The 15,689-nt window shown below is 40.4% G+C and overlaps 2 protein-coding genes across 2 annotated transcripts in view; one reads left to right on the plus strand and one right to left on the minus strand.

Moving 5' to 3' along the window:
• The window catches only part of dsx-c73A (doublesex cognate 73A), a 28,455-nt gene extending 16,278 nt beyond the window's left edge, over positions 1-12,177 (plus strand). Inside the window, exons 2-5 of the mRNA XM_017068944.4 lie at positions 7,428-7,576; positions 7,671-7,749; positions 10,166-10,316; positions 10,851-12,177. Of these exons, the coding sequence (XP_016924433.4) occupies positions 7,428-7,576; positions 7,671-7,749; positions 10,166-10,316; positions 10,851-11,563 (1,092 nt within the window). The 3' untranslated portion in view covers positions 11,564-12,177. The remainder of the gene's footprint in view (positions 1-7,427; positions 7,577-7,670; positions 7,750-10,165; positions 10,317-10,850) is intronic.
• Positions 1-15,464, minus strand: part of LOC108011297 (elongation factor-like GTPase 1) — an 80,773-nt gene extending 65,309 nt beyond the window's left edge. Inside the window, exons 1-3 of the mRNA XM_036815922.3 lie at positions 13,152-15,464; positions 12,665-13,094; positions 12,489-12,602 (exon numbers count right to left, since the gene is read on the minus strand). Of these exons, the coding sequence (XP_036671817.3) occupies positions 12,489-12,602; positions 12,665-13,094; positions 13,152-15,335 (2,728 nt within the window). The 5' untranslated portion in view covers positions 15,336-15,464. The remainder of the gene's footprint in view (positions 1-12,488; positions 12,603-12,664; positions 13,095-13,151) is intronic.
• Positions 15,465-15,689: the final 225 nt, after the last annotated feature.

Raw genomic sequence — 15,689 nt, forward strand, 5'->3', positions numbered from 1 at the left:
TAGGCCATTAAATGGTTATGGATTCGCTTCGTACACCTTTTCTTCTGATCGTTTTAAGTGAATTTGTTCATAATGTTTGCCCTGAACAAATATAAAAAAACTGGGCTGTGGTTTTTTGGGTTAGTTATTTTATATGCTAACTGCGAGAGAACACAGAAGAAAGTGATAGCTAATCGAGATTTGAATGAGGAAAGTGAATTTTTAATAGAAATTAACATGAAAGCGAGCGGAAAAGGGAGAATGAGATTGAGAATTTTATTAGGAGAAGAATAAAAGTAGATTTTAATAATGTTGGAATTATATATTCAAGATTTGTATCAACATCAGATTAACTATTTTTTCTGGAAAACAAAATTAAGACATGCCTATAGAGAATATCTATTAATGAAACCCAATCAAAAGTCGACAAAAAATAACTGCGATAGTTAAATTGAAACTTTCCCAATGTTAATGTTGAATGTTAAACCTTTCCGGTCTTAAAAAATGTTCCCAGCATCCGGCTGACCTAGTATATCGTAATATTACCAACTAATGTCGTACTTCCTTTTGGTATCATGACCGAATCGTTACCGTAATGGCAGCAACATTAAATCTGTCCCACAAAGTGTCCCAAAAACAAGAGTCAAGCCCCAAGTAACTCATAAACGTGCATTAAAGACCATATCATAAGCTGGCATTTAAACTCATTAAAGGTTCAACAAACCTTAACCAACGAGCCGAAAGAACTGTTTAGGAGACCGGACCAATGCGATGGTCTCCCTGGTGGCCTCAAAACTAGAACAATAAACTCGGCCAACGGCAGTGTTTAAGAAAAAAAAAACAAACACCAAGTAACGAGCGAGGGGCAAGAAATGTATAAAAATATTATTATTACGGCACTGGGCATTAAAGCCAAATGTAATTCTTAGCCAACGGCCAACAGGGCTTATGACCAAACATAAAAATACCCCTTCTTGGCCCGAATGGCATTAGAGAATAAATTAGAACAAATTAACGATTGCGGTCTGCGGTTGACACATTAAACGGATTCCAATTCCGCCTCTGATTTTCCATCTTCGATTCAGTTTCATCATCATTGTCACCACGATGACAATTATGAACACGTCTTTGGCCAACGACTCGAATTGGTTATGGAATGTAGTTGCTGCTGTTAGATTATTCAACAATTTTCTTCTTTTTTTTTCACTGCTAGCCAAATCATGTAATTGCCTTTTATGCATCTGGGTTTTTGTCAGTGCACAGAAAGAAAATTATGAGGTTATGAGATGGGTGTTAAAGGTTTCATATTTCACATTTTCATATTACTCGATTATTCGGAATAGCTTATCTTCAGCTTTTGGATATCTTAGGATATTTTAGTAGTATATTTTTAGGTTCTTAATATTGAGAAACACTTTTTTCCATGTACCTGCTGCCTTTTCTTTGTTGCAATCTGGATCTGTATCGTCATCTTCATCGCGGTGCGGCAAACCAGAGCTCCACCTTTGTTTGCCGTTTGACAAGTTATGCGCAGAAAAAACAGCGCAGAAACAAAAAATTGTAACACCGCCTAAGATGGATATCAGTTACGCATGCGCAGCTGAGAAGGCCGCATCTACAAAGAGCCAACTTTGGCCGGCATTCAGCGGCCTGAATGGCTAGAAAAGATGTGGAATAGTTCAAAAGAGCTTCTCAGCACCTGCTCTGTTTAAGGTTCATAAAGGGGAACAATTTTTATGAAAATACCTATTTAAGGAAATGGGTTATAGCTACATATCAGAAATTGAATTACCAAACTATCTTACACCAAACTATCTGTACATAAGTCCAACATTTCTGAAAAATAATGATCTGTTAGGAAATGTATACATATATAGGATCAATCTTTTAACCCTAAATTGTATCTCTTGATATTTCCTTAAATTACCAATTTATAATTCAAATGAAACATATATGACTAACATTATTCATATTCAATGTGTAAGCTATACATAAACCCAATTGAATATTTAAATTTAGCACTGTGAATGAAATATTTCTTGCCTTTTATTCCTTCTTCCTGCACTCTGTTTATAACAAATCCATAAAGCGAACTTTAACCTTTTGCTATCCAAGCACATATGTTAGCCTACGCTATTTTTCCCTGCTGACCAGTTATTCTTTTGAACGGAGAAAAAATCGGTAATCAAGCTATACGATTTATTGAACATTTTAATTACAACCTGCGGACATAAAAAACTCGAGAGTGTTGAGAGTTCACGAGAGCTTGGGGCTACTCAGAAAACACCAAAAGACCAAAAAAATCCCATAGATCGAGGAAGAGGAAGAGGAAAAGGCCCAGGTGGAGGTTCCAAACACACACTTTACCTAACTTTTACTGGGATTTAGTTGGATGCTGTGCGGGATGATGACGATGGTCATGGTGATGATGATGATAATTATCAATTGCCTGTTGCAAAGCGGAAAAAGCAGTGGGTAAACAAACAAATAAATAATGGTAAACAAACAAACAAATAAACAAATAAACGGCTTTGTGCCGGGATTTGCATGAGAAACTACAGTTAACAAGAGACTCGAGTGAAATGTGTGCAAGTGTAAGATGATTTTCGGTAGCTTGTCGTGTCAAATGAAAGGAAAGGTATAGGTCCGAAAAGAAAGATACATCCGTGAGTAGACAAACTACTTGAAACTTCACGCTTTATAAATAACAATAATACAAAAAAACATACCTCGGGCGCAGAACTTGAACGAAAGTACGTGTACTTGAACGACAAAAATTTCGGTTTCACTTGTGGCACAAAAATTAAATAACAAACAGATTGAGAAAGGTAAAGCTTAAATAATGGCAACTTATTTTCCGTTCTTTCCCACTCAAAGTGGTAGGTGTGAAATACACTTGAGCACCGACTTTCACGTAATTAAATCAAATTTCGAAATGAAAATGAAATGAAAATTATTTATTAATTGCGGCCTTAGCCATGCAAATTTCCATTGAATCCGAGTAAGAGAGTCTTGAGCCTGAGAAGTAGCCACATATAAATCAGTAGTCAAAGCGGTGAAATTTTATGTCTCTGTTTTTTTTCTCCCCCCACTCTTGAATCTCTTCAAGCTGATTTGAATAACAAGTGGCGGGGGCTTTCGCATCTGCAAGATATATAGATACAAGCTGCCGCTGCTGTCAGTTACATGCGTTTAACTTTAGCTCCAGTGCTTCGTTGCTTCTGCTACCGCCGCCTCTCATTAAAAGTAAATTTCGAGCTGCTGGCATAAATCAAGCCTCTAAATGGCGACTCGGCTACAAGATATATATTCCTGTACCGGGTGCACAAACAAATGCGATGCCCGGAGGACTTGAAATCCGAGAAGTGCTGATGACTGCAGGACTTGTTTGCTAAGCTTGTTAGGTGGAAAAACAAAGGCCGAGACCGAGAATCCACTGTGCTGTGAAGTGGCAGAAGAGAAATGTGGCAATTTGTTATTTAGAAAATGCTTTATCACTGAAATCAAGATAGTTTGGGTGAGATTTTAGGTCTATAAGCCAAGATACTTGAAATAGTTTAAGAGGCAAACAATCCACACAGAAAATATGAACAAAGTATTTAAATATCTTTCTATTTTTGGGTTTAGGAAGTAAGATGCAATCACTTATTATCATTTTTCCATTTAAGCAGTGTAAGAAATTTTTAATAGTATTTGGAAACTATTAATCAATTTAAATGCATTATAAGTTATCTAAAATCATTAATAGAACATATTTGTCATTGCTATATTTATCTTGTAAAGTCCATTAATCTTTTTCGTTCTCCCTCTAAGATATGATCTCACAATTTTCGTTCATTTTTCTTGAAGTCCCATAATCCAGTCATTCAAAAGCGCACTTAAACCATCATATTTCGGCGAAAATTTCCCCCTTCAATGGCTCATCAAGAAACGGCTAATCAAATGGCAATCATGGCCATCGAAACCAGTCAATAAGCCAGGCATTCATCAGCAAACAAATCACGCATACGTCGTGTTGCACACAGCAAGTTTCTGCGACTGCCACTGCAATTTACTGTTTGTTGTTTTCTATTTACCATACGATGTTGTTATGGAACAAACAAAAAGAAAAATTTTCCACGTCATTTGGTGTGGGGGGGGGGAGGTGGAAATTAGCAGCCAAACCGAAAGAAAGAGTTGCATAAAAGGAAAACTTTAAAGAGCCATTCTGCTAAAGGAAAATCAACGGAAATGTCACTTTCTTTTCAATCAAAACGCAATTCATGGCACTCCAAAAAAAACAGGAAAAAAGAGCCAAAGGTAGAAAAACCCCAAACACGAAGTGCAGAAAAAGAAACACAACCCGTGAAAGGTCGCGTCGAGATTCCGACTCCGAGTTGCAGTCCAAATTGCAGGAAGCTGGCAACGGAGAACACGATTTTCAAGTGGCACTTGGGTGGGCAGGGAAAAAGCTGGAAACTAAAAAAAAAAAGAAATAAAGAGGTGGAGGGGGGAACAGGGAGTATCTCTTGCTAACTGCCACCGTCTGAACTTTAACCTGTGTGAAAAGCGGACATACAGCAAGCAAACGCTTTAATTTGCAGTTCGTGGAAAATTCTTTTGGCTCAGGGCCTAGTTAGGGATTTTAACCCCCCCCAAACACCCCTCGATGGTACATGGTAAATATTTAAAAATGTACTTAACCAAAGTGAAAGAGACAGGCAACATGGAGTGGAAACAAAAGCATTGGCGGCGACAGTTTGGACATTTGGACAGAAGCGACAACCAGCTGACGCCAAATAGGGAAACGGAAAAGCCAAAGTACAAGCGGCTAAAATTCAATAATAATGGTCAGGGTCAGTGTAAATCACTCTTGCCAGCAAGCCAAAAAGCCCAGAAAACCAGAAAGGAGACCTACCTGACAGTAGGTGGCTGAAAAGCTGAATAGCTGAATGGCTGAATGGCAAATGACTGACATGGGAAGTACCGTTTCTTTCCAGGCGGATCATGGCCCAGCAATTTGGCCTAAACCAAAGATGCTTTCGGTTCAATTATGTGCTAAGTAGGAAAAGGGAATTGTTTGAGTTTGGGCATTTGGCGATTCGGGGCGCTAGAAAAAGGAAAATGAGCCTAAGGGCGCCTCCAAACTAGATCGATAAATTGTCAGCCAAATGGAAAGCTGCCTGGAGGTCAGAGCAGCTCCACAGGAAAATAAATTGGAGTTTTAATGGGAAAGTAAACACAAATGAAAGAATAAGTGGAACTTCTATAAATTTGAATTGAAATATGAAGGAGGATTTGGAAAGGCATTCATAAGGTTAAATGGTAATTAGGTTTTAGGTTGCGATACAAATTACTAAAGTCCCCAATTTCAAAAACATTCAATTATTTTCCTATTTATTTCTAAGTCTAAATAGACTAAAAAACAAACTAAAATATTAAATATATCGTTTCTATAATTCGCAATATATTTTTAACAGAATCAATATCTAATTTATTTAGTTTCAATATAATTAAAGAAAATACAACAAATTAAATCAGCCCCAAGATTAAAATCCTCTCAAAAATCTTAATTGTTTTTATTTAGTATCAGTAATTTGAATTGAACTTGGAGAATGCTTTAAAAAGAAGTTATTAACTCATTAAAAAAATATATTAAAAATAAAATCGAAGTCTTGTTAGCTTACCTTAAAGTATAATTACTTTAATTTCCCTTTAAATCTTTCTCTCTACAAACTAATGAAATCATTAAATTCTTTTACTCCATTTCCAACTGCTTACCTTCTTTAAACTTCCATGAATTTGCACGCATTGATGAACAAGACAACAAATTACAAAATAATTAAAGAAATACTGAAAAAGGAAAAGTTGAAGAGCTCACAGAAATGAAAACTACCTTCAATTGTGTCATAAATGCCGACACAAAATAAAAGTTACCAAGTAAAGGCTGCAAAACTTTTTAATAGTCAAACAAGGGGAAGAACTAAATGAAGGGTCAGGGTATCCTGAGTTTCCCCTGCTGTCGGTAAAAGTTTACCGAAAATGAAAAACAACTTGGGGAAAAACACTGGGAAATGCTCGCAGGAAGGAAGTGGCTGATGGGTTGGGTCAGGTGGGCCAGAATGGAATGGGATGCGATGGGGAACAACAGGGAGATGGCTGGAAATTACAAGTAAAAGTGCGTTTGGCAGTTTACCCGGTTACCCAGGGTTACACACACCATATATACATACTATATATACTATATATACCCACACTCGACTCAACGCGGTCCCCTCCAAGTTGCATCAATTTCTTAATAACTTTGTTCCCCCTTCTGAGGCGGAAAAGGCGCGTTGCAACGCGCGTCAAGGCGAACCAAGCAATTTTGTGTGGCATTATGTGAGGGTCTCGTTTGCCATTAACCTGCTTTGTTGGCCAAGGCAACTCGACGCGACTGAAATCAACTGAACTCAACTCGACTCAAGTCGCCTCTCCTCGGCTCAAAGTGCTTTGAATGCCTGCTAGGAGTCCGTCTCTCACAATAACATCTTTTCCTGCTGCTTTCTTATACTTAAACCATTTTAGCGTCTCTCTTGGTTATTAAAAATAGGAAAAACCGACCATGTTATAGAAAAGTGTCATTTTGAACACCCTATAGAACATATATATCTTAAAAGTGAGGAACATTTTTAATAAGAAGACCTTGCATGCCTAAAAAATGTAATAAGTGATATACAAATTTCTAAATATTAATATCCCGTAGCCACTACATTTCAAATTTCACTGAACATTGTTTTCGAACTTCGGTTTTTTTTTAGATTTTTATGAAAAGCCGTTTTGCCCGCAGGACTTACTTCCCCGATTGTTAGGCTCCTCTTTTATAGGCTTAGAGAGACAATGTAAATATTGCATTGTATATATTAAACCTATTTCCCCATCGATCATAATGTTTTTGTATGTTTTCATAAGCAATCTTATTACTATGATATTCTTTACAGTAGGTAGTTCTTAAATGTAACCATTTTACTGGAAAAATTGAGGGATATTTAAATCCGGCTTTTAAAGATTTGTCAATAACAACTTTATTTACGACCCCATAATATAAACCCTTTTCAACTACCCGAGACTTTCTTGTATTTGCCTAAAAAACCAAGCTTTATGTATTTCACAAACTTCTGCGAAAAGTGGCAATACCCTACCCTAGTAAGCAAAGAAAACTTTCGGCAGGGCGATGGTCTATATGGGATGGGGATTTCGCAACCGGGGGAGCGTCAATTTCGCACTTCATCCATGCCAGAAAGCTGGCAGTAGACAAACAACACTTTGTAACGCCTCGACAAGGAGCCTCTTTTGGCCAACAGGGCTTCACACCAACAGCAACTTTAATTGCTAGCCAAATAGATAGAAGGAAACCCTTTTGGCCACATCAATCAACAACAGGAGCTGAATCTTCTTCTCATCTGGTTTTTATTTTCTCCATTTAACAGAAAACAGCGACAGCGAAACCGACGAAATATCATTATTATCCGCACAATCAGCACATCTATCTGCTGCCCGAGTGTGCCATTCAGCAGGTCTGTAATGCCGTCTACGTGAGACTCAATTACACCCAACCACTGTGCGCCTGTCCATCAAGGTGAGTTACTAGATTGGGATACATATACCCACTGCCCACTTGTCACTCCCGCCGCCAGGTTCTAATTAATCCTGCAAATCTAATCCTCTTCCAGATATCGTGATCCCTGCTCGGCCAGCCTGAATGAAGATGATCAGCATACCACAAAATTGGTTGGCGATAATAAGAAGAAGGTAAGCTGATGATTCCAACCCAACCGAGTTACTTAGATAATTGCCTTGGGCCACGATTGTAGGAGGATCTATCTTGGGAACCGAAAGTGGAACTGGCAGATTCCGCATTTCTAGATCATTTCGGTTAGATCACTCTCGGTAGATCATTAGTTCAATGGTTAGTTACAGGTTCTCAATGGCACGACTCCGGTTCTCTGGGAAGTCGAAATCTTCTCGGGCTGACCACAATTATGATTTCATCTCTTTTTAAATGAATTAATGGAAGAAGGGATCAGTACAATTGGATCATTGGTTGTTTGAAAACTAAGATCACCCACAAAAGACACGAATTTCATTTTCTGTAATTGTTTGGAATTCGGAAGATAATTTTATGAGGAAATAACTTTCAGATCGAATGAAAATTAGGTATAGAAAAGATTTCTCAGAAAGTATTTTGATTGGGAGAAAACAATTTTAAATCAATGAGTAACTTGTGCATTAAGTTCAGAAGGTCAAATAAGTTGGTACATGTTTTTTAACTTTCTTAGGGTAAAGCTTGTTTGGAAATAAATTTCATATCTGAACCAAGTATAAAATAAAACATCTCAAAATATCATATAGGATTATTTAATCCAAGGATGATCCAAAATAATTTTAATTTAAAAAATTAGAAAAATTGGGAGACTTAAATATCAATTATATATTAGAAATTTGGTAAAAACCCGTTGACAGTTAACATTTTTAAATACAGGAATTTCTGAGATTCGAATTTGTATGCGTTTTTTTTAGAATGCCCAGTTAGCCAAGATAATAACCAAAAACACACCTTACTACAAACGCCTAATAAGCCATAAAATTGAGTATCGTTTGAGTACTTAGAGAAGATGAGTGCTTTTGAGGAAAGCCACGCCCTGAAATCAATTGCAAATTTCGCAAAGCAGTGGTCAATTAATGAAAGACACGATGGCTGAAAGCTGGCCATATATCATTTGATCACTTGAGAATAACTTGCCCATCGCAAATTCATCGAAATTGCGCCTCATTTGTGGGCTGACCGAGTCGTAAAATTGATTTCTGAGTTCGCGGTGGTGCAGGCACCACTTTTGGCAGAGGAGGATCCACTCCCCAGAACCCAAATCCAACCGAAGGCACGATCGGGTCAGCTGGAAAATCACCTTCTACTCGCAGACCTGCGGTTTGCAATATTATTTGCTTTATTGCCTGGCCATGATCTGCTCCTTTTGGCCCGATTTCCGATTTTTCCTCTTCACTCTCCGCACATTTAATTGAGTTATAAATGCGAATGGCGTTGCTTGGAAAAATGTACAAATAAATTAAATAATAAAAAGCATTTCTAATGGCTTAATGGTCGCGCACTGAGTGCACTGTGTGTGTGTGGGCAGTGTCAGACATTGTCATAATTACACTTCAGTGCACTTCACCTGACCGTTAAATGCAACACTTGCTGTTGGTTTTGCTATTTTCTGCTTTTGCCGGAACTGTACAGCAAATTATGAAAATGCGTTTAGCTGGAAAACAGAGAAACAAGAGCGGGGCGTTAGGAAAAACTGGAACAGCCCGGGTGGACCACATTAACCTGAATGCCAGCCAATGAAGCGGCAAGCGGAAAATGTATAGAAAAAATTGTAAAAAAAAAAATAAGAAAAAAAAGAAAAGATTTTCCCCAATTGGCTGACATGCAAACGAGCGCCTCAAGAGTCAATCAAATTAACGTTCGGCGAACAACACTAACAGTAGCCCAGGCTGTGAATCAGTTAAAGGACAATCAAGTTGGCCAATTGAAAGCGTAGCAAAACGGCCAAAGTCAGGGCAATTTGGCCAGCAAAGTGTTCGAGCCAGCCCACCGGCTGCTAAAGTCTGGCAGATCTCAAAATCAAAGCCCTGGGCGCTGCCTGCTCCTGTTTTTGCCTTCTTTTCTTTTAGTTTCTCACTAGCTCGTATTAAGTGACAGCTTGTCCATAGCGTTTAGCATGCTAGCTTTCAATTTAGAGTCATGATCGGGATCGAAATCGGGATCGGGGTAACTTTCTTTCCTGCCCGGTGGGCCAAAGTGAATGGCTAATGGGCGGACTATTAGGCCGGGTCTGCAGTCTAGACAGACTGCACTAAAACAAAATTTTCAACTGACATAAAGAAGTTTTACTTTTTGACTTTGTATGATAGTAAGTTAGTCCTTATGTATAGCATACTGTTAAAATAGTAATACAAATTAAACATAAAGTGCTATTAAGTATTCAGTACATTTTAAACACTTTTTAAGTGGGGTATTTAGTTGGGAAATGCTTTTATTGGCATGTTTAGTATATTTTTAGGGACTTTTTATATTCAACAAAATTGAATATACTTTTTTCCATAGTGCAGGTTTTTTTTACACCTCTGATTTTTAAACTCCCTATTTTTTATAATCCATGTTTAGGCCATCACGTTGGCCAAAACCTGCGAGGCCACCACCGAGATGCGCGAGTGCCGCTCACCCAAGGATTGGTCCCTTCTGGCGCTCCAAAACACACGAACCGGAAAGTCGCACTACCTGGTCATCTGTCGCTGTCCCGATCACTTCAAGATGGGTATGTGTATATACTACATTGATAACTTAATTTCAATAACCGATATATAGAGTTGAATTATAATTGCAACCAAAGTGTTGGAACCAGGTTTCAAAAATAACGATAGCCATAAATAAGCAACTATCTAACTGAATATATTTACTAATGTTGTGGTTCGATATTAATAATTGGCTTATCTAAACAATACAAGTATTGCTCAAGTTGTAGATTCATTAGTTTAATAAGTTTCCCTACTAAAAAAACTAAAAAAGAAAGATATATTTTTGTAAAGGCCGCAAGTTTAACTTATACCTGATTTGAATTCCAAATATTTATATTCCTTTTAAAACTTTTCCTTTTAGTCGGTAGCATTGGGATAATAGACAATGATGATTATTATCATAATAGCAATTATTATATATAGTACTATAGGAAAATGTCTTTAATGATGGTTTAAACATAAATATATCAACACAAGAAATGTGATGTTCTAGCACCCTATTATATATGTTCTTTATAAAACCCAAGATTCATTGAATTGTTTGATTTTTTCAGAGGGTCCCATGGCCCATGACCAGCCCACCTATGCCAGCGTTCCCGGAATCCGAGTGTTTGGCATGATGTGTGTAAAGCCGGGTTACTCGGTGCGCAAGCCCAGCAACCAGCCGCCAAAGAGGTACCAGCTGCAGAAGCCCTTCTATCGCCCGTCGGTGGGCACCACTCTGAGTGGTGGTCAGAAGGATAGCTACGGCAGGCCCATCTACGGCGGAGGCATCTCCGCGGGCAGCTCGGCCATCAGTTCCAATTACCAGCCGCAGGATCAGAGCTTCCAGAGCGGAGGAAGCAGCTCGTATCAGTACCTCAACCGACCGGAGAGCAGTGGTAGCCACAGCTCCGCCAACTTCCGACCCGATCAGTTCTCGATCAACAATTTCCCGGGCAGCAACTATGGACGCAACAATGAGAGACGTGGTGATTTGCCGCCCATCGAGGCTATTTCGAGTGGATCGGGAACCGGGGGAAACGAGGAGCAGCCGGGCAGCAGTACTCCGGCGGCTGAGGAGGAGGCCAGGACCACTCTGCAGGCGGAACAGGAGGCGGAACCGGCGGCTGCAGCGGTTCCCGTGACGGCGGAACTGACCACCACGGCGGAGGAGGCCGTACCCGAAAGTCGTGCCCGGCGATCCCTACCCGAAACGGACGACTATGAGCCGGAATTCCCGTGGGATCGAGTCCTCGAGTTCCAGCAGAGCATCATTTGGGACTAAGTTCCGGGAATACCAACCAATCCTAGTAGATACAATTTCAATAGCACAAGGCGACATTACCGGCGACTATACACTGTGCAAAAAACAACTGTGACTGAAGAAGTAACGATGAGAAAAGAGCGGAAGTAAATGGCTTCAAGAAAGCATAAAGTTCACGTCACGTAACGTCTAGCGTAGCGTAACGTAATTAGCTAAGCTTTTCTTAATTTAAATCATGTTTTTTAGGCATTTCCCCTGGCATTTCTTCCCAGTGTACCACACCACCCCCCTCCTAATTTATATATTTATACATACATGTATTTATTTACAAAACAATTTACGAATTAATTAAACAATTACACGTGCCCGGGCACGATCGCATTAATTGTTTAATTAATTTGTTTTGCATTTAAGCGTAAACAAGGCCTCAACTTTTTAAAATAATATTTAAAGATTTAAACGAATAGTTTAGGTGCAAAACTGGAAACTATTTTAAAAGGAAACGAGTAAACGAAAACGATAATTAAATACAAAAAACCAACACCGAAATTATTTAACCTAAATTTAGTTGCTTATTTATGTTTAGACCTAAGCTGCATTTACTAGTAGTTAAATAAAATACTATTTTAAAAATATATCCTTTTTGAAAATTCATTTAATTTAGGAGGCTGTTCACACAAGTTTTATAACGTAAGTATAACCTACTGTTAAAATTATACGAAACAAATTAAATTTATAAATTAAAAATTAAATTTATAAATTAAAACTTTTTTAGAACATTTAATTAAAAAAAAAAAAATTTAATAAATTTTAATTTTTGGACATTGTTTTGGTTCATTATTAAAAAAATGTATTATTTTATATTATTAAAGTTTTTTTCTTTAATTTTAAAGATTGTTTGATTTTAAAGATTGGTTTTTTATAAAATGTAAATTTTGCCACTCACCTAACATTTCCGCATTGACCACAATATTACAGCTGTACATGGGTGTAACTAATCTTTGTGGCTGATTTTGGAAAGCCTGTCGACAAACCTCCTTGGCAGCAGTCAAAACTTGACCTGGAATATGTAGGGAAATTAATTAGATCAAGAATTTGTTAAAGAAAATATTATCAACCTACCCGAGAAAGGACCTCTTGAGTTCAAATCCTCTCCTTCCGTTTGAATGGACCACTCGAGAACCGCAAAACAAACGCCCTGCATGGGCTCCTCGCACAAAGGACCCGCCACGGAGGTCAGTTGGAAGCCATTCACCAGTGAACTATTAAAATCCTTGCGCGGATCTGTCTTGGAACGAACATCTGTGTCCGACTTGGCATGACTTGACCAGAAGTCAGGCTGCTCGTAGTCACTAAGGTTGAGTAGAATATTGGTACCACAATTGCGAGGACCCAAAGCCCAGACTCGATTCACAAGCTCTTCGGTGGACAGTGTGCTTAACCCAAACAACTGTAGATCCTTCAGAGCTGCGATCAGTTTCACTTTGATGGTGGCCAGCAGGGTAGTCCACTTCTCCGAGAGCAATTGGTTTCGAGGAATGGCAGCCAGTTCCTGCGGAAAAGGAAATTAATAAACTGTTTACAAACATTTTGCATTAGCAACTCTTACCTTGAAAAATTCCGCGTGCTTTTCAAGCAATTCCACAGCTTCTGCTGGCAGGGGCACCGCTATGACCTTAAGAGTGCCCAATTTGTTGAGCGTCTGCTGGACGGCAATCTTCTTGCTCACATCCTTGTCTTCTGCCGTCTTTACAATTGCCTCATTAACCATATCCACCGTGGCAGCGGGCACAATAGTCTCACGGAAGGACACAATCGGTTTGGATACGTTCACCTTGATCTTGGCATAGCTCTGCTCCAAGTCGTGAACGCATTTCTCCACATGAACCTCGCCCAAGGTGGTGATCACATGCTCACCCGTGGGAGCCATCGACACCTGGACACACGCATCTGCTTGGTTCAGAAGCTTCAAACCTTTCACCAATTTGGGCATGTCCTGCGGTTGAACCGGTTCGATGGCCACGCGGAGAATAGGAGTGGCCATAATGCTTAGTTCGCTGAAGGAGGTGCAATCCAAACTGCTACTTAAGGTAGCTGTTTTGACAATGTGTGATTCCAGACCACCGATTCCCACGATATTTCCCGCAGGCACTTCATCCAGGAGTTGGAGCTCACCTCCCATGAACATGTATAAATCTCCGATGGTCACACGACTGGCATAGGGGGCTTCATCCTCCTTACGATGCGTCGGCTGCCGAGGATCGTGTTTGGGCGTCAGATTAAACAACTCCATGCCGCGCTTCAAGGTGCCGCTAAAGACTCTGGCGAAGGCTATAAAAACGAACTCGTTGGGCTCTCCCGCCTCCGGTTGGGGTTCCTCCGTTTTCGTGGCCTCCACCTGGGTGCTTAGCTGTTCCACGCCCTGGCTGATCTTCTCCAGCTCCGCTTGCTCACTTTGTAGCTTCCTTTCTTCATTGCGACGACGCACCTCATCCCTGCGCTGTTGCACTTCCTGATCCGTAAGTCTCTTGGGTCGATTCTGGGGCAAATGGGTTACATGCACTGGTGTCATTTTGGACACAAAGGCAATGACATCCGAACTATCCGCATCGCAAGTGGTAAAGCTCTCCTTGAGTTTCAGGGTTTCCGGTGGCAAGGAACTCAAGTCCACATTCGCTGGATAAAGCAATCTCTGGGCCCTCTCCTCGCTGATTTTGTGAGGCGGCGGAACGTGCTCAACAACCATGTGGAGGACACTCCTGTCAATGGGTAGCCACTGCCCAAGCACCGCCTTGATCTGCAGTTTGGTGTCGGTGAGACGCAAATCTCTGGCGGCCAGTTTAAGACCCAGTTTCTCGGCTATTCCAGGCAGCTTATCCTTATCCTTCCTAATGGCAATGATGTCGTAGAGGCTCCAAATGTTCTCCAGCACGAACTGGACAAACATGGGTTTCTTCGCCTTCTCCTGAGCTCCCGGCAAGGCTTCTTTCTTCTTGGAATTATAGTAGAAGTCACCCCACAGAACCTGCTCAAGATCATTTCGCTTGATCTCCAAACGTTTGGCGTACATGGCGGCAAAGTCTCGGACGGAGAAGGCCCAGCCATCGTAGGCGGAACAGAAGATGACGTTGCCGGAGCTGGGTGAGAAATATAGCTCCGAGTCATCCACTTCCTCCAAAGCGGACTCGTAGTTGTCCTTATTGGTAATATCCTCTCTGGCCAAGATGTCGGAGGCAAAAATGCTGCCCAAAACGGCGTTGACTTGCTCCAGGACTTGGGTTAAATGGAAGTATGCGTCGAGGGGATCCATTTGCTTCTCCAGGATAAGGCGGTCCAGTTTGTTGAGCACCAAGACGGGCTTCAGTTGCTCCTCGTAGATTTGCTTTAGACAGGCGCGAGTTTGGGGACCTACGCCCTCGACCACATCCACAACGACAATAGCACCGTCGCATAGACGCACCGCCGTGGAAACCTCGCTGGAAAAGTCCACGTGACCGGGGGAATCAATGAGATTGATGAGGTAGTCCGGATTACCGGCCATTTCCTCCGCCTCCTGGTAGTACAACGAGATGCTGCTGCTCTTCATCGTGATGCCACGCTCCTGCTCATCCGCCCGATTGTCCAGGTAGCGCAGTTTGCCCGCCATCCGCTGCGAAATGATGCCATTGCTGGCCACTAGGGAATCCGCCAGAGTCGTCTTGCCGTGATCCACATGCGCCAGGATGCAGATGTTGCGCACCTGTTGACGTCGTCGCTGCAGCTGGACCAGATCGCTGCCCTCAACCACGGGCATCCTGAATCGTTTGTGGGCGTAACTTCCTTCCGATTGTCAGAACTATTTCAACTGGGAATTTCGCCAATTGGTCCAATTGTATTTATAAACAAAACCGCACGCGGCAAAACAACCGTAATTTCGCAATTTGGTGTGACCAGCTGCAGGAACTTTAAAATTAACAGGTATGTTAACTAGCAGATGTTGGGCAACTGTTAATAAAGGCTTTCAGCCTAACTTTTTTAAAGCCAAACATAGCTGTTTTTACTTTATTAGTTCTTGTTAAAACGTTTTATGAAGAAATAAATATATATTCTACCCAACTAAGCGCTAAGCTGAGCGCAATTTTAATTTTCAATTTTTTAAAACGGCTTC

Source organism: Drosophila suzukii, chromosome 3 (genome assembly GCF_043229965.1).
Source record: "Drosophila suzukii chromosome 3, CBGP_Dsuzu_IsoJpt1.0, whole genome shotgun sequence".
In the NCBI taxonomy this organism is placed as follows: Eukaryota; Metazoa; Arthropoda; class Insecta; order Diptera; family Drosophilidae; genus Drosophila; species Drosophila suzukii.